Raw genomic sequence first — 24,420 nt, 5'->3', positions numbered from 1 at the left:
TGCAAACCGATCCTATCATTTCCTGATATAATTATTTTACATAGAACATATTTGCTATTCCTGTTCCAATACACAAAACCGCCCACTTTAAGAAATCATTTTCTTATAACAGCCAATATATTTTCAATAAATTACAAATAGCGTGAAAAGAGCTTCAAACACTAAATTCCTTCAAAAAAATCATTAAAAATTTTTGCTGGAAGATTAATCTAATTCTGCACGTTCTCTCTTCATTGATAGATACATTTTTCATCAAAGTGAACAAAAAGTATATATTTTTGAGAGTGCTTATTGTGAGTGAAAGCACCATTTCATCTAGAAATTAGTAAATAAATATCTTAAAAGAATCAATTTATCAACATATATGCTTGTTTGATGCTAAATTCTCATAAGCTGCAGTTCTGTGTAGTTAAGGTGTTACAGCACACTGACTATAATGAAATGAACTGAGCTTTACTACAAAAGAACAATGTTAAACACTCTTAAGCCATTCTTATTGGTCATAGTAGGTCTCATTTTAAGAAATGAAGGCAGCAAAATGAATTTCTTTTGGCAAACCTTTTAGGGTGGTAAACAAAGGTGATTCTAATGAGTGACTTGGTCACAAACATTCTAGACTAGGTTAAGTTATCTCAGAGAAATTGGAAAATTATATACTGGTTTGTTATTGGTTCATTGGTAAGAACTATTTTTCTATAGAACTGTTTATTTTCTAATATATTGCTAGTAAATTATTACATATAATCACAAAAAAGTCTTGAAAATATAGGATTTGCTAATGCAATTCTAATAAAAGTATCTGTTAACCCATTGCGGATCACTGACGAGCGGTGCTCGTCACGCAGCAGCCGGGCCTAACAAGCAGCCTATGGATGACAAGCTCAGGTCGCAAAAGAGATCTGCTTTTAAGCGTCCCTCCAAATAGTTCTATTCTGATAGATCGGGTGATCGTCTTCACTTGTCAACTAAGAGTGTTTAATAACAGGCTATGTTAAGAGTTTTCAAAGTTTTATAAATATCCTACAGATCGCAGTTGAAAAATCATTCATATGAGTTTACTCTCTGCTTTTTAGCGCTTCTGATTGGGTGTTTTCCTCAGTTGTTATTATAATACCTTTGAGGTTAGTGACACAGAACTAAACGACACAGACGTACATGTTGGCGGGTTTAGTCTAGACAATGGCCCGGATGTTGTAATCGCTTCACCCGAGCCGCTTTATTTAGACTATGATTCAGACATCATCCCTGCCACCCCGGAACCTTGCTCGCGTGTTATCGTTCCTATACCACAGATACCCCAGCAGGCCCATGTTCCATCTGAACGAATACCTTCACAGCTGAATTTTCTAGTATACAATAGGGAGCGATACTGTGGCGCACCATTGCTGTTCGTGTGGCCGCTGACCGTAAATTAATTCGTGCACGCTGGTGCCCGCGCGCCAAAACAATACGATCCGCAATGGGTTAAAACATTCTGGACCTTCTCTTATGCATTTATAAATGAATAGAGAAACAGTTTAAATGTAATGATTATCTGTAGTTGACTTATTAAGTTATATGGTGGAACCTATCTAAATGTTATTATTCTGTTATTTTCTTTTTTAAAGGTAAGATAACAAACTTTTTGGGGGAGAGGGGAGCTCTGGCTTTAGGATTCACACTTTATAGTTTTATAATAAATTTTTTTTATGAGCCACTGACAGCACCAATTCTTGGTTAACTAAATTACCATCTTGGTTATCATAGTGTTAAAATCTATGCACCACTTAATGTACGGTATCTGAAAATCATTTGAAATAAATTATTTTATTCACGATTTTTCATTATAATATTTTATGCTAAGACACGTTCTAAACTTGTGAAATACAAGTACAGAAAGAGTAAATATAATGTTTTGTTCCATCTACCGTATGTATATCATTCTATGCACCTCACATTTACCAACCAAAATGCAGGAAATTGAATTTTAGCTGTCAATACTGCTTGAATGTAATGTGCCACTCATGACCATGCATCCCCTTGGAGAATTGCTGTTATGATAGAATTATGGAAATTTCTTTTTTATAAATTTCAAGAATGAAAAAGGATACAACAATTTTTAAACTGCAAATAAAGACCTTTTTGTAAATAGCTGACATCAATGCAGTCCTACAATTGATCCCAATGACGTACATGCTCATGAGGTGCTGATGGAAGAATACAGTCTGCAACTCGGCTATGACAAACATGCTGACTGCGTAGAGAAACCCTCTCCACATGAACTCCTTGCTGGCTACAAACTCGATCATCAGGCTGCAACAAGTATGTGTGTATCAACAATACTAGCTGTAATTTTAAATATTTCAAAATTTTTAATTAGGTCTAATTTGCTACATTCACATTCAACAACAATTATAACAGATTATTAAATACAAGATTAAAATCAAAATTAAATTAAAAAAGGCAGTCAGAAAATTCTAGATGGTTACCATTATTTTAATTTATAGAAATACTCTTTCGGGAATTGATCTCCGCTCTCCTTTTCACAGTGAAACTCTAAAACATTATGATAAACAAGAATGATTAGTTAATTAATCACAAAACACACTAATAGAGCAAGAGCCCACGACGCCCAGGCATTCGTTATTTCATAAAGGCTGACAACTTGTCAGTATACGAGTACTATACAGGTATAAACGTACCTCGAGTATGGAGCCTGGGTCACGGTGGCTTCGGCAGGTAACAGGTAGTAAAGGTGAGTGAAATCACAGTTTAAATTCGTAATAGTGTAAAGCTCAGTTTTTATACATTTCAACATTAAACAACGATAGAAAGCTGCATGTGCGATGCCAAACACTGTATAGTTCCAACCCCCTGCCAGGCACCCCTAAAGTACAATTAATAAAAATAGTACTTTCGTCATATTATAAAACCTGAAATTTATATATGTTATTAGGGGAACTATAAAAAGATGTTTTCTCCGTTCCCAGATACTTTCTATGGTTCATTCATGCAGCCAGGCACCTCAAAAGTTACTCTAAGCGCGAGCGCGAGATATATACATACAAGCGGGTGCCAGTGAGATAACGCCTGCTTGGTGTCGATTGACGAAACTTGCTGATATGAGTTCAAGAACAGCAGTAAACGTTTAAAGTATCTGTATCACAAAAGTACCTGTAACAGTAATCTGTACCGGGTACATTCAGTTTGCATTATTCACAGGACAGACAAGTACCCGATACAAAGTATCTTTTGCAGTAGTCCTGATGTGAACAGTTGTGAGCGAGATGTTAACCTCTGAGCAGTTCTATACTGTGTTAGTCTGTACGATGTCACTACATGCAACACCGCCCTAGGCAGTCTGGTGATTTGAGCGTCAAAACAAGCTGTTGCCAGTTACATTAAATTAACAAAACCTGCTCAATTTAATCTGTACTAGAAATTCAACGTTTTAAATGGTGGTCTACAAAATAAAATGCTCAAGATAATGACTAAGAGCACTTAGTACACTTCATATAAACTGTATTTGTTGTGTTGCAGAAGATTTTAACTATCCTTGAATAAACCTCCTAGTGAGTAGTTTTACTGTAAACTTTATCACTCTGACCTGATTTTTTCCCCTCCTTTTATTAGTTCAGAAATACTATAAAATGAAGTTTTTAGGACCTAATATTTCATGCATTTCCTGGGGGAGGACCCCTGGACACACCCGAGAAATTTCATGGGTGCACCACTGTATTACTCTCATACTGTATGCATGCCTCTTATTATTTCTGTTAATAAAGAGAAAGAGAGCATTATTATTAAGTAGAATATGTGAAGAACCTCATAAATTATTCACCCTCACAAAATGAGAAGAAAGCGCAACTGCTTTCACAAACAGATTTACTATGAGTACAGATCGAGAGATTCCATACGGGCCCTGAGAAGTGCGACAGAGGAGTGGTGTGGTACGGAATGGGAGAAGCCGTCATAACAGGTTAGAGGCTGACTGCTGCCGCGCCACAAAGCTTGCCACTGTCACTTGTCAGTGAGCTGGATCTGCGTGCTGCGTACGATTATTTAAACACATGTTAGACAAATTTAACATTGGCAGTATAGTTAACATACTTCCAATAGTAACAATTAAAATATTTCTATCTGAATTTAAACATTAATGTATACAAGCAAGCGCGAGGTCCGCATCACACAGCTCCGCGATACAGACTGAGGAAGCGTTTCCCCCACTCCTCCAAATGACAAGTAGACCACTGCGCATCGCCAGGCCAGGGCCCGTATGGAATCTCTCCATCAGTAAGGCACGACCCTCGTGGCTTCACAATAATAAATTAACTCATTTTATTGCCCAGTTGCATTGTACAGATTGACCACTAAATAATTTAAAGCTACCTCTGACTTACTTTAAAACCTGAGGGTTGGCAAATGCTATCATATCTCCGATGAGTTTGGTGAAAGCACCTGACAACAAAGGTATCCAAAATGTTTTACAAAGTGGACCTATTATAGAAAGCTTTTTCTTAGATTTTCTGTTTGATTTTGGGCTGGTCCGATTTGACTCTGTTTTCTTGCCTCCATCAGTTGTTCTGCAATAAAAAAATAAGAACATTATGAAATCATCAGGAAACATATCTTCTAACATCACATCAGCTGAATCCTTAGATTAAATTATTATTCATAAATTCTTTATTCATTAATATGCATCCTGCATACACAATACTTAATTCTCTAGTATAAAATAAACTTATAACAAATTTAGTAAATTTAAAAATGAATTTCCCACATATATCATGACCTGTGAATAATCCCATCAAATCATTTAGTTACAAAAATATTTACCTGTAAAGAACTATTACAGTTTAAGCTCAATTAAAAAGAATTAAAATATTTATTTCTGATTAAAAAAATTTTAACACGGATAATCAACAGTAATTTGAACAAAAATTAAACAATTTTTTATAATCTAATTAACAATGGCTTTTTATTTATTATGATTCAAACCTGAATAAATAAAGCCGTGTTTCCAGGATTTTCATTTTTGGGAATGATAATTCTGAAAGTTTGAAATAAAAATAAAAATTTTAAAATAGAATTAACTACAGATGCACACTAACAATGCTACCAAAATTAGTACTAAATTAAACTATTACTTAGCTGTGATGGTTCCAAGAGATTTTTCCCAGTTTCTTTCAAATCGTCTCACTACTTGGTCCGAACTATCTTGATAGCGCAAGTCCCATAAATCAGCAACAGTCAAAGACTTTCGAACACCTTTCCATATCAGTTGATCAAACCATCCGAATACCACTTTTGAAGCAAATGATGCTTGTACTTCAGGACATATTTTCTGTAATAACAAAAGGTGAATGTCAAATGAGCAACAAAAAGGTAAGATGGTTATATTACTATAGAATGTTGTCCAAAATATTCGAATATGGTTCTTTATACAACCGTAGTATGTTCAAGTAAAATACTAGTAATTGACTCACAGATAGTAGTAATTTATAGAAATTACTACAAACAAAAGAAAGAGCTCTGATGTTTGTAGTAGAAATTACTACTATCTGTGAGTCAACGAAAAGAGACCTAGCTGGTCCAGATAAACATAGATGTATCATCTTTAGTATTTTTAGTATTTTGAATATTGTAGGCATTAATTATGCCCTGCTACATCCATTCAGGAAATTCAGGAAATGTCTCATAAACCTACAACAATGTCTTTTATATAGTGGAAAGTCAAGACTTTCCAAGAAGATAAGTACTCAATACACATAGTTTCTAAATTTCCAATTACCAAAAAAAGATTGTTCAGTGCTAGAAACTTTTAAAACGCCAGATAATGTTGAACACTATTATTAACTATGGTAAAAATATATTTAAATCTTGTAAGAGTCATTACAAATATTTTGTTCTACTAATTATTATCATCATATACACTACCTGTTTAGCCAAACATTTTTCATTTTCTTCTGAAGCATAATATGTCACATCGTAATTAATTGCTTTTTTATGACCTTAAAAGCCCAAATACATTGGAAATGAAAACTGAGACCTGCTAAGAAGAAATAAAATGTCAGTCACTGTTAGGGTTAAACGAACTCTGATCACAGTTTATCATCAAAACAAGATATTTTGAGGATAGTTTGTCATTCATTCTGGCATCTTTTAAAGAGATTTTTACTTAATTTAATTTTTTAATCGAATATTCTAGTAGCAACTAGAAAGAGTTGGAAACTATTAAAATAAATTTTAAACTTTAGGATGAGCCTTTTGAAATCAAAGATTTTATCGTATTTCTTACATAATGATTCAGATAATTAATGCAAATAGAACCGCAGCAGATTTAATCTAATATAACAAAATAAAAATAACACTTTACCTGATATTTTGGATAATCTGTTATTCTAGGAACTGGATCAGAGAATAGATTGAGAATGAACATCAATACAAGAACGGGATAATAGATCATATATAGAATAATCTTGTGTCTGTGTTCCTCCGGATTCTGGAACCAAACACAAATCAAACTGTAGTTGCAGATCAACTTTTGCAAAACTTATTTAAGAATCCATATCTGTTTAGAGTAATTTAAAAAAAAAAACCAAAATTAACAATCTTTTAATAATCTGCAATAATAATAATATTCTATTGCTATTTGACAGGAAGCATTGTCATGTACCTATACATCTAAAAGACAAAGTCAAAGCAATGTTCTAATACACAGCCTGTACATAAATTTTATAACTTGAAATACTGAAAAATTATTAAAAATCATAAAATGAACTTTTGAGCAACCAGTCATACAGTTTAGTTGTAAAAAGTTTTGTTGGATACTTTTGAATAATATTTTTAATTTGTTGTAATGAGCTAGCCAGCGGAAACAGGCATATACATAGATAAAACTTGCCTGCATCTTAGCTATAGGAATAAAATTCATACTGCCTTATGAAAGCTGAAGTAATGCCACTTACACTAATGGTGTACTAATGACTCAGCTAAGTTGACTAATGAGAAATATCAATGAACTAAAGCAACTACTACTTTTTGTTTCAGTAATCCAATACAATGTACTATAGAGTATCGAAAGACATGACAGAACATAACAAAGGCTTTTACCGAACTGAATGTAAGGGTAACATTGCTGCCCTTTGAAAAACCCATTGAGTTCAAAAAAGAAAAACCCTGAATCAAGAGTAACGTATGCATCAACATTTATTGCCCTTGCACGGATTGGGAATTTAAATGTGTTACCATGATTTAGTGTAAAAAATTTAATAGTCCTTATGATTGATAGTAATATGGAATGATTTTGCTGTTTTCAATAAAGAATATTTGAGTTCTGATAAAGCCTAATATTTAAACTATGTATGACTGGTAGTTCTATAATTATTTTTGATGACTAAATTATGACCTAAAGAAGGTTCTCACAGTGACCTCCACCTTCATAAAGACATGTGTGCACCCTTCTGTGAAAATCATTTACGGGTAGTGCCGTATATCATTATTCTACAATATTTTTAACATTTTAAAAGTTAATTTTCATAATCATTATTTTGTTCACTTAGTGTTAGTTTGTAGGACAGACTGATATGGATATGATACAGATTTTAAAACAAGCAAGGAATGAAGTGTGAATAAAATTGTTCGATGAAACTGGGATGTTAACTCGCTTGTGAACAGTTTAAATCAAAATAAATGAAATAAAAATATAAAAATCAATGCAGCGAGATGAATAAATTAAATACAGACAAAACAAATTTGAAATAAAAATATAAAACAAAAAAGATTGAATTAAATTAAACCTGATGTAATAAAATTAAGCAAATTAAAATAAAACTTTACAAGTTAAAATAAGTTGATAAAAGAAAAATTATATAAATTAAAATATAGTAATAACATTGGATATTAAAATATTGTGTAAATTTAGGTAGAATTATCATCGTTTCATTTACTATTATACTCAACATTTATATTGTGTAATATTATGCATGTAAATTATATTTTCAGTTTTATCGTTCTTGTATTTACAATCTTCAACTTTACATAAATTGTATTTTCAAATTTACTTTTCTTGTATTTACAATATTTAGCTCTATGTAAATTGTATTTTCAGTGTTATCATTCTTGCATTTACAATTTTCAACTTTAAATGAATTGTATTTTTGACTCTGTTATTATTGTATTTGTATTTTTAAATTTTATAAGGATTGCATTTTCGAATTGATTGTTATTTTACTTCTAATTTTTATTTCTGTATGTACAAAACACCTTCAAAACAAATAAAATAATATTAAAAATTAATTGAAGGAAAAATAGTACTTTATAATATTTTCAATACTATTAATTGTTGTATGGGGTTATGTAACAAATAAAAGTTTAATCAATATATTATATTAGTTTTAATAGCAAAATAAAAAATTGAAATCAATGAAATAGAATAAATTAAATAAAATGTGATGTGTCAAAATACACAATTTTTTTAACATTTGTTGAGAATAGTATGTAAAGATAATAATAATTCCAATAATCATATGTCACTTGCAAAAATACTTAGTTTTATAATTTTTTCATATAAAATGGAATATTCCAATTGAATTTTGGTGATAATATTTTGAATAATATTGAACAATATTTTGTATTTAAACTAGAGTTATTAGATTATTTTATCATGGTAAGCAAAGAGTATTTTAAGGTTAAAACTTATACCATATCATAAATTAATTATAAGTAAACACATTAATAAGACAAATGCCTTTAAGCCAAAATATAACAGGTTAAACAAAATTTGATAATGAATCAATTTTGACGAATAAGAACTACTATTTAGATGATAATGCATATCACATCAATACTTACCTCTTCATTTACTTGACTCAGTTCAGTAAGAAACTGTGCCATGCCAGCTATGCTGAGAGTAAGCCAAAACACAAACAGAACTCCTGATGTTTGTAAACCTCTCACTCTATCCCATAACAGCAAAACTAACGCCAATATCTGAAACACTTCCACTATAGACAATTTTTCGGCTCCAACTATCTCCCCTCTACAAAAACAGTTAAAAACGCAAATTCAGTGCTTTTGTTATATAAATATAAAGTATAATTTTTTAACAATTTTTCAATGTAGTGGAATCTGTGGCTCCAAATATTCACCCCTCTCCAAAAAAGGAAAAATATTAAGTTGTATTTTACTTGTAAACAAATAGCAAATCCACTAAAAGACCCTCAATGTTTTTTTACTCAGTTATTACTTACTGAACTTAAAATACCAGCAAATGTCTGCTCTAGAATGAAAAAAATGCTACTGCCGTATTTCTCCTACATTCCTATAAAGCAACTAAGTAACTAAATATTGATTTTCATTTGTTTGGAACGCTGAAGAAGATATTGTTAAAGGGAGCCAAACAATCAAAAACATACAACTTTTCAATTAAAAACGCTATTCAACCATTGGTCAAGTGCATCAATAAATGTTTGTAGGGATTACATAAAAAGCAGAAGAATTTCATCTGTAAATATGTAGTTTTTCTACCAGTCTGTCCTTTTAAGTTATAAATACATGTCCACTGACTACCAATGCCACATAAAACTGATCTCTTGCTCTTGGCTAAACCCTATTTGCCAAGATTTAAAGTAAAATTCTAACATTAAGCTATAACTTGATAACAATTCCTCTCATCCTTATATTCACCATATTCAGGGTGAATATGAATATAATTAAAAAAAATAAATAAAATAAAATAAAAAGGGAAATAAAATTCAAATATATACCTTAAAATATTAACCTAATGAGCACCTCATAAATAGTAATTTTTGGTTCTGTTCTCTTATGGACATATTATGCAGTACTTCTATTCGACCCTTTGAATAATTTACCAACCATATCAGGACACATTAAAGTTTGTATTTTAAATAGTGAAATACAGGGTGGTTATAAATTATTGTACACATTTTAAGATTGAATAAATAAATAACGAATCAACTTAAAAACATGGAAATTGATTTATTAAATAGCAAATTTAAAACAGTTTTATTACCAATGAAGGACAAAAAGATTACTGTTATTCATACATTTACAAGGAAACTAAACTAATTCCACGTGCTCTCCGAGGTTTGCACGCAAAGTTTGTAGTCTAAATTCAACCTCACACCATGTGTTTCCTCAATATCTTGAACTTTTTTGGCGAAGACTCTGTCCTTGACATAGCCCCACAAAAAAAAGTCTAAGGGTGTAATGTCTGGGGAACGTGGAGGCCAAGGAATTGGACCATCCCGTCCAATCCAACGACCAAGAAACGTGTCATTTAGGTAGTCACGTACTATCTTACCCCAGTGTGGAGGGGCACCATCTTGCTGCCAGTAAACATTTGGTTGTCTATGCTCAATTTGCAGGATTGCAAAAAGTTCAAGCATGTCGAGGTATACCTCTTTAGTGACTGTCGGTTCTGCGAAGAAAAAGGGTCCTATCACTTCATCTATAGCCAATGCACACCAAACGTTTATTTTAGGGCTGTCTCTTTCTTGTTCTCGAACATTATGAGGATTTTCATTACCCCAAATCCTACAATTGTGTCTATTCACCTTACCAGAAACATGAAAGGTTGCTTCATCAGAAAAAATTACTTTTTTCAAGAAATTGCTTTCTCCAATGTTTATTGTTTGTTCTTCGAGGTCAAGTAATCTAACAGCAAAATCGTAGCGTCAAGGTTTATCGTTAGGTTTTAGTTCATGTAATAACTGAATTTTGTATGGATGGAGCTTAAGGTGTTTGTGCGAAATTTTTAAGACTGTTGATCGAGGTAATCCTAATTCCAAACTTGCACGCCGAGTAGACTTACCAGGGCTCCTCGTAAACAATTCTCTTACTTGATCAACAATAGCTTCAGAAACTGGAGGTCTACCAGCACCTTTTCTATGTTGGACACTTCCCGTCTGTTCAAACTGCCTATACCAGCGTTTTATAGAATTGTTACTCGGAGGATTGCGGCCATACTCTAAACGAAACCTTCTTTGAACAGTTATTACAGATCTGCTTTCATGAAACCAAAGAACACACCTTGCTTTTTCTTGCACACTAGCCAGCCATTTTCATACTGAGGTTAGATTAGTGTTTGTTTAGTCAACTGTAATTAACAACTGGTGTGGAAAGATCCATTGTTGACCAGCTGACTATGTCACAACACAAGTCATTAAGAAGAATCATACCTTACACCCACAGTTTAAGTGACATTTTTACTTTCTTTTTATAACTACTTTTTATAATTATTGTAATGTGTACAATTATTAATTTTCAGTCAGTATATAAAACTGTTTTAAATTTACAATTTAATAAAACAATTCCCATGTTTTTAAGTTGATTGGTTATTTATTTATTCAATCTTAAAATGTGTACAATAATTTATAACCACCCTGTATATTTAAGTCTTCAATCCTACATTTTAAAGTTTTGAAATTTAATACACTTAGAACATGAATAAATTGATAAGTTAACTAATTTTCAAAGCGGTGGTGTTAATTGCCTAGATACAATTAACATGCATTTAGATTTTTAAATTCAATTTTTGCTCAAATTTAATTTATTTTCTGCTTCTTGAAAGAAAAAAATAAGAACAAACATTTTTTTAAACTCCACTGGCAGCTGTGTTCTACATGTAGGTGCACTGTATGTGTAGGTGTGCTGTACGATTATTTCCATATGCCAAGCCACACATCACCAGACAAAATAACAAAGTATATTTATTTAATTTTGGCATGAGGTTTACTTCCTCACAGTCATAAATAATACATTTACACATTCCTATACATTCACGGCACTTTGGTGAATTATAATGTACACAATACCCAAAAAACGCAAAAACCAAACAACTTCCTTATGTCACATTTAGTGCAATTCCAATGGTACGAACATATTTAAAAGTTAATAAGTTAAAATTTCTTTTTTAACGCTAAATAATAGTATTATTTGAAATAAAACAAGAGTATGAATACTTACAAAAGTTGCTGTGAACACACATGGGGTCCAGATGTCTACAGGATAAATCTTCTCTCCATTTAAATACAGGATTATTGAAGAAAACAAGCTGAATGCACTCAGTATTACAAGCATCGTGTTGAGCACCTGTCAAACAAAAATCTGTCAAACTATATGTCTCCATCACAAAGCAACCAACTTGCAACATGTTGACTTTGATAAACATCATACTGCACACTAGCTGCTGAGAGTACTTAGAGAGATCACTTAGTATACAGCCGCAATGAAAGTGTTAAGAAACACCAACTAATAAAATTAAAACCTCATTACTGTAATCTTTCAATAATAAACATACTGTAATATTCTTCAAGAGTTTTACAAGTATATAAGTTTTAAAAACAAAAAATTGAATTTTTATATACTTTTCCATGATTAACTCTTTAGACTTATTGTTTAGATACAAATGTCATGTACTTTTATCACATTAATAAGAGGCAAGTTAAAAACTTAGAAAACACTTCTTTTCAAAAATATATAAGAGGCAGAACAAATAGGGCAGCATGTATGGCTTTAGCACCGAATTGAGAGAATGACAAGTCAGAGAAACGTTGATGCTTAGAAGACCCCCAAAACAGAAAACATTTAACTTTTACAAAATAGAATCATGTTAATGTAAACATTATTTTCCTAACAAAAATTTTGTCATTTAATTTAATACAAAGCATATGATAACGTAGCTATGGTGGGAAGGGTTGATCCAATATCAATGTTGAGTAGGCTCCAGTTCACCTTCCTCTTAATTGCAGCACCTGAAATATGATGTTATCACAAACTTGACTTCTGGAATCTGGAGTCATGTTGATCTTTGACTTTTTGTGGATCTCTTCACATGAACATGACTCCACATTCCAGGACTCAAGTTTGTGACATCATTATGCTTTACATAGAGGAAGGTGAACTTGAGCTAAACTCAACACTCACATATGATAAGTTATCATACACTATAACACCTTCAATGCTGCTCTGTACAGAGTGACACCACAGTACGGGCAATATGGTATCTGGAGCAGTGAACGTGTTATTTGTAGATTATGTCGGTAAACACTATTTCAAATTTCTTATTTACTCCAAATAGCTACTATTATCTACAGCAGTAATATGATATAACCAAATATAATATAGAATAGTGACTTGCTGATAGAAATGAATGATGAACATCAGATGTCTCCATGCAGATGCATAAGCAGTTAGGTTCTTGAATTATTGTGTTTGTTATAAACCTGGAGGTTGTAAATACAAATATTATTGGTATGAAGGTTTTTAGCTTGAAGTCATAAGCACACTGGATAAAACACAGCATTGTATTAGTATGAAATTAACATTAAAATTCATTTGTAGTAAGATAATGTTAAGTTCATCTAAGTATTTTACACTTTATTTATTCCTAATTCCTAGAAAAATATAATTAATTTCAAAGCTTTAAGTAGTTTTCCTTGTTGGTTCACATGATGACTGTATTTGTGATTTTTTATAGTTTTATAAAAAAATATTAGAATGTGTATATTAAACTTTTAAAGAATTTGTACTTTTGGAAAAATATCACAAAAAGATATTCTAAAGAAAATTAAATACATTTATTGTACTTCCTCATTTTAAGCAATGCAATTTGTTATATTTTGTATACTTCCAATTTGTCTAATAAATTCAAGTATTATCAGATGAAGATCAAAGTAAATCGTTGGTATTCTTATACTTCTTTTACATTTCTTTTTGTAATATTTCAAAAATAAAATAATATAATGTAACTTGACAAATCCTGCATATTTATAGATTTCATTTTAGTATAAATTACTATGTTTAAGTGACAAAACAGTATTTTTGATTAATTTTTTGAAAAAGTGTTTATTCCAAAGGGTTAAAAATCCTAAAGAACTAACAATATATTTATGCAATAATATGCATGTATGAAAGAACCATATGGTTATATCAAATGTGTACATTAAAGAAAACAGCTGGTGTTTACAGTAGAGATTAGATTGTGTCTGGGAAATGATAGCACATAATATATTATATTACATTTCCCTAATCACAGTACCTTGGAAACCTTGTTGTTAATGACATTCCACTATTATCATCATTCCAATAAAATATAAAACAACAATAAATTAAGATAGTGTTGGAAAATATTTGACAAATAAATGTATAAAAGTTTAAATAGTTATACTTAACAATTTTCTAAGAAGTAAACAAGTAAGATAAAGTATTTAGATTGTACAAAATATATTTTTGATTGCTCAACTTTTTAATTAGGAGAAAAATATCTCTACTAAGTATATCAATCTATGAAGTATAACTTCTCTCTTTAAATATACTATCACACTTAATTAAAAGAAAACTAAAATAATGTTCATACACTGCCATATGAAAGATAAAAAAATTTACAAAGTACAAAAAACCAGGAAATTTACGATCACAGAAAATAATATTTTTTGTAATATAGTTTATATTTTATTTAGTACATACAAATTGTAAATAATATCTGTCTTTATTAAGATTAGTTTTTTATAGCGACACTAACTCACCATTTCTGTGATGATATAACTAAATGGGAAAAACTCACCACTTTCGTTATGTTTGTAAACCTCCAAGGGACATCTCTACACTTGCTGCGAAATATGACGAACAGCTCGAGAGGTGTGAGCAGCCAGAGCAGCAGACATGGACCCCACACCAGAGCTGTCTTCTCGAAACACAAGGGGAGCTGAGGATTGTCTGTATCCCAGGAGAGAGCTGGGTCCTGCCAACCACAATTTAAAAATTAAAATTTAGACACATTCTCTAATAATTATCTCTCCAGTAATAATCTCAAAATCCTATTTTATTAAGTACCATTATGAGGAAGAAATTACACAGTACTGTAAATTTAACCCTTTCCACGTACAGACGGACATATTCCAGTGATAGACTGAGCCAACAATGGCTGCAGCAACCCAACAGGTGTCCAGTGGCTGACCTATTTGGCCATAGGGGCCATGGCCCCCTTCGGGAATGTAATAAAAAACATTTTTTATTTTGAAAAAATAATTACTCTGATATTGTATAATAACCATACACATAAAATTACCTTGTCTTTATGAACTAAAGTTTCAGTATAAGTAAATTTATTTCTTACATAATAACATTTTTCTAGTACTAAAATGCAAAACTACTTGCCACAGTAATTATAATGATAAAGTAAAACTTATGTGGCCTCCTCTGAAAACCAGTGCTGGATCCAACCTTGGTATATGGCTTAGTTCATGTATTAGTGTGCGACTTGTTGTAATTGTAGGCTGCAAACATTGTAAATAAAGGGTTGATACCATCCGAATGTCTTGAAAATGAGGTATTTGGGATTGGAATGACTTTACTCTTGGTGGTGAACATTTACATACAGGATGGTGCATATGTCAGTTTCCCCAGAAGAGAAATTTAAAGGCATTATAGGTTAATTTAATAAAACACTTTTAGGCAATAAAACAAATTTATTATACGAAATTACTTACATATTACCATACAAGGTTATTGCAGCTGTTCGAAATGTCCACCTTGATTTTTTATACACTTGATACGACTGAGAACAGAATCACAAATGTTTAGCAATAAAGAAAGGTTTATTATTATTAATAAGTTCAAATGCATTTCTAATTAGGTTTCTGAGTTCAAGATTTTGTGGTTTTGAAGCATAGTCCTTTATAATACCCCTCAGTGAAAAATCACATGAGGTCAGGCCTGGGGAGTGCGCAGGCCAATCAGTTGTACCATGGCGATCAATCCATTTATTAAATGTATTATTTAAAAAATCACGAACTTGGATACCGAAATGTGCTGGGACACCATCTTGTTGCCAGATGAGCGAATGAGTATTGAAAACAGGATTGTTTCTGAGCTCGGAAATGCTACTTCTTGCAGCAACCTTAAGTAACTTTCTGAGTTAACATTTCCTTGAAGAAAATAAGGACCAATCAATGCAGTACTCTAAATATCTCCCCATACCATAACACCAGGCACATTGAGTTCTGCTTGGATTACATTATGAGAATTGGATTACATCCGACCAGTACACACAGTAATGGCGATTAAGGCGTCTATTTAGTTGGAAACATACCTCATCACACCACAAAATTTATCGCAAGAAATTTGGATCAGCTTCTGAGCGGGTAATTATTGTCTCACAGAATACCAACCACCTATCTGAATTATCCTCGTGAAGCGCTTGGGATAAAGATGGACAGTATGACTTAAATTTTAATTGCTTTAACATTCTTTGAACGCTTCTTCTTTATATTTCTAGTTCATCAGATGCCTTACAAGTCGATTTACCAGGACTGGCTACAAAAGCTTGAGAACTGTCTGCAGGTTTTCTACGTTGAAAATTCATCGTGGATATCCACATTTCGGAGGATTTAAAACGCTTCCTGTGTTTTCAAATTTCTTATTTAACTTCCTCATATACTGTTGAGTGGATATCGCGACACCTGGATATTTACCATTGAATTCTTCAATTATTATAGCTGTATTTTTATTATGCTTCCACCACAACTGAAGAATATAAACTCGTTGTTGGGTTGTAAACATTTAAAAAACACACACAAACAAATAACAGATGCTAACAGTGTCACTTTACACTAGCCACTGAAACAGACATCAATGAACTTACTCCGTGTTACTGTCAACTAACATTGTTACCAGCCTCTCGAAACAAAACATTCCAATTTATGGGGAAACTCACATACTCGTATGTGCCACCCTGTACTAAGTATCTGAGAGAGTGATGCGCGACAACTTTCCATTCTTCATTTTTCAACTCAAGAGAGTATTCTTGTTTTGCTTTCTCAACAGAATCCGTGATTCTTCCTTCTCTCAAAATCATAGATTGGGACTATTTAAATTCCCTTATATTCAAATTAGATAATTTTTGTCCCTCAATAGGAATACATACTAAACGGAGAAATTGGCATGTAATCGTCCAATGTCATACCGATTGACAAGTATCGAGAGTTCAACACATGTAATACACGCTATAACGGAACTCGTGGTGTTGTATTGAGTATAATTTATTATGCTACATGTGACAAGGTGGCTTCGGCTGTATATGATAATGGTTGGATTGCAGCACTAGTATATATCCAAGTAACCAAGATAATTCAAGTCATCTATGAAATATACTAAATCTTTCTTTTTTTTAGAAACTTCTAAAATGAAATAAGAGATGTGTTACACATTCTTTTGCCTTTTTCTGGTCAGTGAATGCAACCAATCCTCATTGTGTTGTAATGTAAAATGAAAAAAATTAAATATATTGTAAATAATAGCTATTCACCCATCAAGGCATCACAGTGGAGGTTTACACTGCTATAGTGCTGTTTATTGCTTTTTGTCTGATGTTACACTGTAGATAGTTGGCTAACACACACTAGCACTTAACATGTCCATTAGTCTAGTATACTTTACCTGTGTACAGAATCCATTTCCCATTACATAACACACATTTATAACGTAATTTCTCAGAATAGAACATCCAGTATGAAACAAACTTATGGTTGGGAGTTTAAAACGCATTTTCAATCAAAATAAATTAAAGAATTTCCACGCTGCCTGACAATTTTTAGTTACATGCATTATGAGCCCTACACCCTTGAAGCTTGCTTTAGCTGGAAGTTTCACGACTACTATCCAATAAAATAATACTGAATGAAAAATAACATGGACACAACATGGTATATTTTCTTTACATAGACATCTAAATTGTTTAGCTCATTAGATAATACAACTTTATCTATTTTTTCAGAAGTACATTTTTCTTATAGTAAGAGACATATTATTTCAAGCCTGGCCATTTAGCTTTATTATTTATTAATAATATAAAGAAAACTTAATTGATTTTAATACTGAGTTGTCACAAGAAACTTCCAGTAATCTTCCATATTCATTGGATTTGAATCGTTATATCTCAGGCCTAACCTCATTAAACAAGAGTTTATTTGTCAAAGCCCAGGACTGCAATGATATGTCTCTTGACTGTAATAGTGCTTGCCAATAAATAAGTGTATACTGAGTCATCCAAAAGTCAGTGGCCACCACCAATTGAAATACAAATCTTGGGATCTTTGTAGGTAAATGAGTCCTACTTTTTGACATATCAGTAGCCCCTGTGGGGGAAGGCGCACTCCAATCAAAACAATTGAAAATGGCATTCCCATATGGAACACATTGTTGAAAAGGGAATAAAAAGAAACATTATAGCACAAACCAGAAGTCACTACCTATCACCGTTCCAAGACGGCAGCCGCTAAATGGTGGGAAATTGGGATTTAAGCTATTTACAAACGGATTTACATGAAACTTAGTGTGTGGGATTTTCAGGTAAAGAAATGCATGCCTGATATCAATTTTACAAATTACCCACTCATTTCCCAGATAGCGGCATCAAACAAGGGAATAAAGGAGTTATCCTTCGTACCCCAGTTATTTTTTGGCGGATTGGAATGAAGATCGATATCTGGGTTTTTTTAGGTCCAGAAGAATGAATTTTAAATATTATAATTATTTACTTAAGCTTTGTTTTATTTTCAATTATATAGGCTATCATTAAATTTTATCACAGTCTTTCAAAACTTCAAATTCTTAGAATTTAGTGACATATTAAGGATGATCAACATTATTAAACTGTTGATATTAGATTTATGTACTCTATTGAGGAGCCTTTATAGCATTAACATTTTATTTTAGAATATTTCAGTTAAATTAATACCATTTTCTCATAATAATACTTGTATACGTAAAAATGTAAACATTGAAATTAGCAAAACTTAATAATAATATATTTTATTATATTACTGGTATATATTTGTCATTATATTATAACGTTTAAGTTATCGACTAATCTGTTAATATTTTAATCCACACTATGTTGTGATAGCTTGTCAGTAAGACACATATTATATTAAATTTATTACAGTAAACATTATCCTAATAATATTATAAATGTGAAAATGTCTTTGTTTGTTTGTTTTGCTTTCAGGCATAAACTATTCAATCGATTGTACTGAAATTTTAGATGGACATTCTTGGAGTTCCTGTGGTGAATATAGGCTTATTCTTATTTCGATAATCCTTCCAGACTACTCCCCACTGGTCTCCAAAGCAGTTACAGATCCCTTCTTGGTCTCTAAAGTTGCAAAATATTAATTAAAAGAACCTGTTACATTGTTCTATGTAAACATTGTATTGTGACAGCACAACCAAAATGTTTCATTCATTTAACAAATATTTGCAATTTGCTTACATTTAAAGAGTGAAAACATAAGTGGAATCACAAAGCAATAGGTACACAAAACACTAAATGCAACTTTTATGACGACAGATAATCCTTGAGAGGACATCGCATCCATTTCCCTGCATAAGTATATAAATACTGATATGATTCCTAGACTAGACCAAGGAAACAGTATGAAATAGCGAACATGAGCTGGGAAGCAAAAACATGTACTTTACTGTGTCATGTATCATCTTTACATATGGATGACAACTGTCCTAATGTAAGTATTGAAATTTGTAAGTATTATTGATATTGATTTTAGTTTCTAACCTTCAATACAAATATCTATATCCATACAATTTAGAAAACTATTGTTGTGAATCCAATATCATTACAAAACTGTATGTAGGTCTATATATATATATATTGCTTTTTTGGGCAAAATACCAAACTCCATTTTATTTTTTAAATATGATAAGATCCTATAGTTTTACATCACAAATGCTTTAACTAAGAAAGCTATGAACTTCAAATTTGGACTTCCTCTAAATTGGTCTAAAATAGTTTGTTTTACTAAAAACATGGGAGTTATTCAACCAAATACACGGAATGTTGCACGGAAATTGTGGACGAAGTCTCAAGTATGTGCTAGTTAATTTTATGTACTCAATATCATGTGTATTCCTTGGACCGGACTCAAGCAGATTGTTGCCTGGGATTTGGATTGTGAAAAATGCTCTTGAGGCATAGGCCTAAGCATGTTTAGTTGTATAATTACAATGGATTAATTAAAAAAATATGAATAATTCACATTCAATCTCCTTTGAGTTTTTTAAGTGTTATTTTAATTTTCAAAGTATAGAAAGTTAGATTAATTTCAGAGTAACCAATACCAATACAAATAAGTGTTTGGGTGTTCACTATTAACCACTTATTTCTAAATAGATACTTGTTTCATACTATGACCAACAAAATACGACAGGAAATGTTTGAGGTTTAACATTTTTCTTATGGAACTAAAATCAAAGTGGCCACCAGAATAACCAGCTTTAACGAAAATAAGATCTATTCATTAGCAACTGCAGATTACTAAAGTTACATTTTTTTACATTTAACTCATCTTAAAAACTTCAAAACTCATATTCTCCATATGCAGGCAATAAGAAAAATTTAAGTATCTGACTCAATTTCTTTGCGGAATATCTATTGAATTACGTCAGTGTAAAAATTACGTAGGATTTGTATTCAGAGATAAGACGTACAATGGCAGTGATTCACGGATCAAACATCAATCAGTATGCTAGTCCGAGTGGAAAGCTGACTGGCCGACGCGATGTGACGCGTTAAGTGGGATAAATTGGGGACACAATTCAATTGACTTGGGCGGAGCGTCATAAACAACAATCATATGGTTTCATTGAATAAATCCCAAACGTCTTCGTTGACTCATCACTTGTTGAGTTGTTTTAAATACGAGTATATAATATCAAAACTCGCTGAGGAACATTTTCTTCTGCTGTCACCCCTTGCAAGACAAAGCATATTGTAAAATTAATTTAAGTAAGTTATTTTATTAATATTGATTGTACTCTTTTTATTTCTTTAACCCAAACTGAATAATTAAACATTGGCATGCAGTTAATACTGTTATTATTGATTAGATTAATAATAATAGTTAATTATATGAATAGTACATAATAATTAAAGTTATATAAATAATAAATTACAATTACACACACTCTAAAATACGCAATAATGTACGTCATGAAGTTAATCTACTACACTGATATTATGTGTCTTCGAGAATATTCTAATTGTAGATGAATGTTAATTAATGAACTTGTTTCTTCTTCGTTTCCCTGAGACACCGCATTTAGCATGAGGCTTAAGTTTCAAAACGTGTTATAAATAGAAACTCGTTTCAAATCCATAAAAGATTCACACCAAAAACTTGGAATTTAATGTCTCAATGCTAATGAATTGTTAAAAGTCTGTGAGATTTCTCACGAGAAATTTTATTTTGAATATCTATATATATAAAAGAAAGTCGTGTTAGTTACACTATTTATAAGTCAAGAACGGCTAATCCGATTTGGCTGAAAATTGGTAGGGAGGTAGCTAAGAACTAGGAGAAACACATAGGATCCTTTTTATCCCGTTCCCGATTCAGGATTCCGCCCCACTGGTCTCTAAAAGTTACAGAAATACCCGTAAGAAATGCATTGCAGCAAACATATGTTATTAAGTGAAAGAGCCTGTTCAAATTTAATCAGCTGTTTTTGTAAACAATGTGACAAAAGAAATATATTATGTTTATATCATTTAATTAACGTTTTAAATTTCTTTACATTTATAGTTTGAAAGCATAGAGTAAGTTTAAGAGAAACAGAAAATGTTGTTTCATCTGTTTCTGCAATCACTGTTAAGCATTGACTTTACTATCCAGATAATACAATTCAAATTTTACGTAAAAATTCACCTTTACTGCAATACTTATCTAACATAAACCATGCTGGTAGTACGGTAAATAAAAAGTTAATATCAAAATGTTGCTCCAGATCGTGCCAGTGATGAATTTAAATCATCTAATGCATTTTATATATGATTTAAACACTGTTATAAAACCAACCTTAATGAACAAAGTCATGCATGTTTTCACATACGTTACTTTAAACTGGTGGGTTTCCTTGACATTGTGATATGGTATTTTAACGTTGGCTTATGGGAAATCAGGGAAATTAATACCCCATAACATGCCCGTAACAAAAAACTTTTATTTTGGAATGTTGCGTAACCTTAATAAGGATTTCTCCCTTATACCGAAAGTACACAAGAAATGGGTAGGACTTCTCTCTAGGTCGTAATAGGCTTTTCAGTCCTACTTATGTGTATATTTTTTTCATCAGGACAAAAAGGTAAACCCAACTATGTCCCTGGAAATATTTGAGACGTAAAGTATGTTACAGAAACCCATAGTAGATAATTTTAACCAAAGTAGATTTCCAAGAACTGCATAATCTAACTATTTAGTATTTTGATCGAGGTAATATGGCAAGCTAAATTGTGACATAGTAAGTGAATTAAACGGTCTGCAGTAGGTACTTTTTTATCGAAGTAGGGTTCTTGGCCCTATACGTAAGTATACTTTTTTTATTCGACAGGACAAGGCAAACTCTAATATGGTACTGGAAATATCAAACATGAAATATGTGATAAAGGCTAGAAATAGACGCTTTTTGACCGAAGTAAGTTTTCGAGACCTGAGTATTGTATTTTCTTGATTGGGGTAACAATGCAGGCTCAGCTGTGGCGTTGGAAATATAATTAATTTGAACCAGAAATGCTCTTCCACGTGCAAAACATGATATATTAAATAAATTAAATTCTGATACTATTTACCATGAACTTAAATAATATCTACTTAATGTATGCCTACTTACGTTTTAAACTTTTCATAGAACTCCATCATATTACATCATAAGTTCTTTTACTAAGTAGTAAAATGACTTCGGTTCTAAAGATTGCGTGCGAAGCCGCGGGTAACAGCTAGTAATCTATAAACTATTAGTATTAATATGCAGTCGTAATTTTTACAATTCATTCATTGATTTGTTGTTTGTCCAAGTGTTTTACTATTCTTTAAAACTTCATCTTTTCAATGATGTAATTACTCATAAAAAATTATCCAAAACATTTTTTTCGGAAGCGATGCATCTAATTTTTGACCCGCACGTCATTAGTCTGATGGTTTCTGGTGCGTTTGAATTTGTTGAAGTGTCCCGCGCGGAACACTTTTGGTGTAAAGAAAATTACCCTACTGATTCGTCTCAACACCCGGCGTAATAAAAAAAACTGTTAGCTGTTACCGTAAACAAATTTATACATATTTGATTTCATTCATACGTTTTGCAGACAACGTTTAAATAAAAAATAGTAGTCATTTCCACATCATTGCACAACAGCGCGAACAGCTAGCTGGTCACCAGCGATATGGCACACCGCTTCAAATATCATCGGACTAATTTCGTGCGGGTTACTATAGTAATCTTGATTATTGTAAATATAGACAATTCTGCCTTAATAATTAATTGCATAGAGCTATGCTATGTGAGTATTTTATCAACAAGATAAAAAAACTGTTTAATATATGGTAATGATAAAATTGTAGGCCTACGTCTTAAAACATTTTATGGACATCGAAAGGTACAATATACTTCAATACAATATTGGTTCTAATTTTATAAACTTTGTTAATTCTAACATAACAAAGTATGACTAAGGAAGAGTGACGTGACTTTGTTATTCTCCTGGACTACCATTCACCTCCACCCACTTAAATGACTTGCAAGGTAAATACATCTCCTATTCAGCCAAGGATTTCGTTGCCGACTTCTCAATCCAGCCAACGTATGACGCTTCTAGTGTGTTGATCGAGCTGAGTGTTGTTGCTGAATATTGATTGCTTTTCAAGGTAACAGTTGTAATCACGTGACACTAATAATGTGATTCCTGGAATAATCAAATACTTTGTTTACACATCGATAAATGTGTATTTTTCAATGAACTCTGTGGTAAGATATCCAAGTATGGATAACGTAGACATGGTGGGAAGGGTTGATTCAATGCTAATGTTGAGTTTAGCTCCAGTTCACCTTCCTCTTAGTGCACCGACTTGAGTCTGTCGCTGTCACACACCCTTGACACCTCCTGGAATCTGGAGTACTGTTTGAAGGGGATAAAAAAGTTTGGCGACGTAGAAGCTGAAAATAAACTCAGTACATCGTTTCGACAACAGAGAAACCTAGACTACAAATTATAGTGTAATCTTGATGAACAGGTAATCTCGTTGTCTCTTTAGTTGCACAAGAAGGTCTCTTCACCTAGATTACAATATTTTCGATCCTTCCAGACGAACGTGGTGAACTGTAGTTATACTCAACATTCACGTTCAATTCACGGTTAATGTATCTGTCATCTGGTATTTTTGTGATATCTGATGAGTGTGTATAGAATACGAAAAGCAAAAGATTTCTTTTCATTGGAGCAAACAAATCTAAAACCTTCCGTACAACACTATTGACCTTTCTCCTTTTCCATAAGGAGGCAAGAGACCTCCTTGCCCATATTGATTTCCACGCATGTAGTCAAGCTCTCAAAGTCAAGAATTCCAACGA

General features: G+C 32.1%; 1 protein-coding gene across 1 annotated transcript in view; it reads right to left on the bottom strand.

Moving 5' to 3' along the window:
* LOC124357016 (multidrug resistance-associated protein 1-like) overlaps window positions 1-24,420 on the bottom strand; it is a 112,505-nt gene that overhangs the window by 49,547 nt on the left and 38,538 nt on the right. Inside the window, exons 2-8 of the mRNA XM_046808387.1 lie at window positions 14,567-14,743; window positions 11,968-12,093; window positions 8,833-8,970; window positions 6,356-6,481; window positions 5,127-5,323; window positions 4,380-4,562; window positions 2,118-2,292 (exon numbers count right to left, since the gene is read on the bottom strand). Of these exons, the coding sequence (XP_046664343.1) occupies window positions 2,118-2,292; window positions 4,380-4,562; window positions 5,127-5,323; window positions 6,356-6,481; window positions 8,833-8,970; window positions 11,968-12,093; window positions 14,567-14,743 (1,122 nt within the window). The remainder of the gene's footprint in view (window positions 1-2,117; window positions 2,293-4,379; window positions 4,563-5,126; window positions 5,324-6,355; window positions 6,482-8,832; window positions 8,971-11,967; window positions 12,094-14,566; window positions 14,744-24,420) is intronic.

Source organism: Homalodisca vitripennis, chromosome 3, assembly GCF_021130785.1.
Source record: "Homalodisca vitripennis isolate AUS2020 chromosome 3, UT_GWSS_2.1, whole genome shotgun sequence".
NCBI classification, from domain to species: domain Eukaryota; kingdom Metazoa; phylum Arthropoda; class Insecta; order Hemiptera; family Cicadellidae; genus Homalodisca; species Homalodisca vitripennis.
The sequence above is the reverse complement of the archived record's forward strand: the minus strand, read 5'-3'. Positions and strand labels throughout refer to the sequence as shown.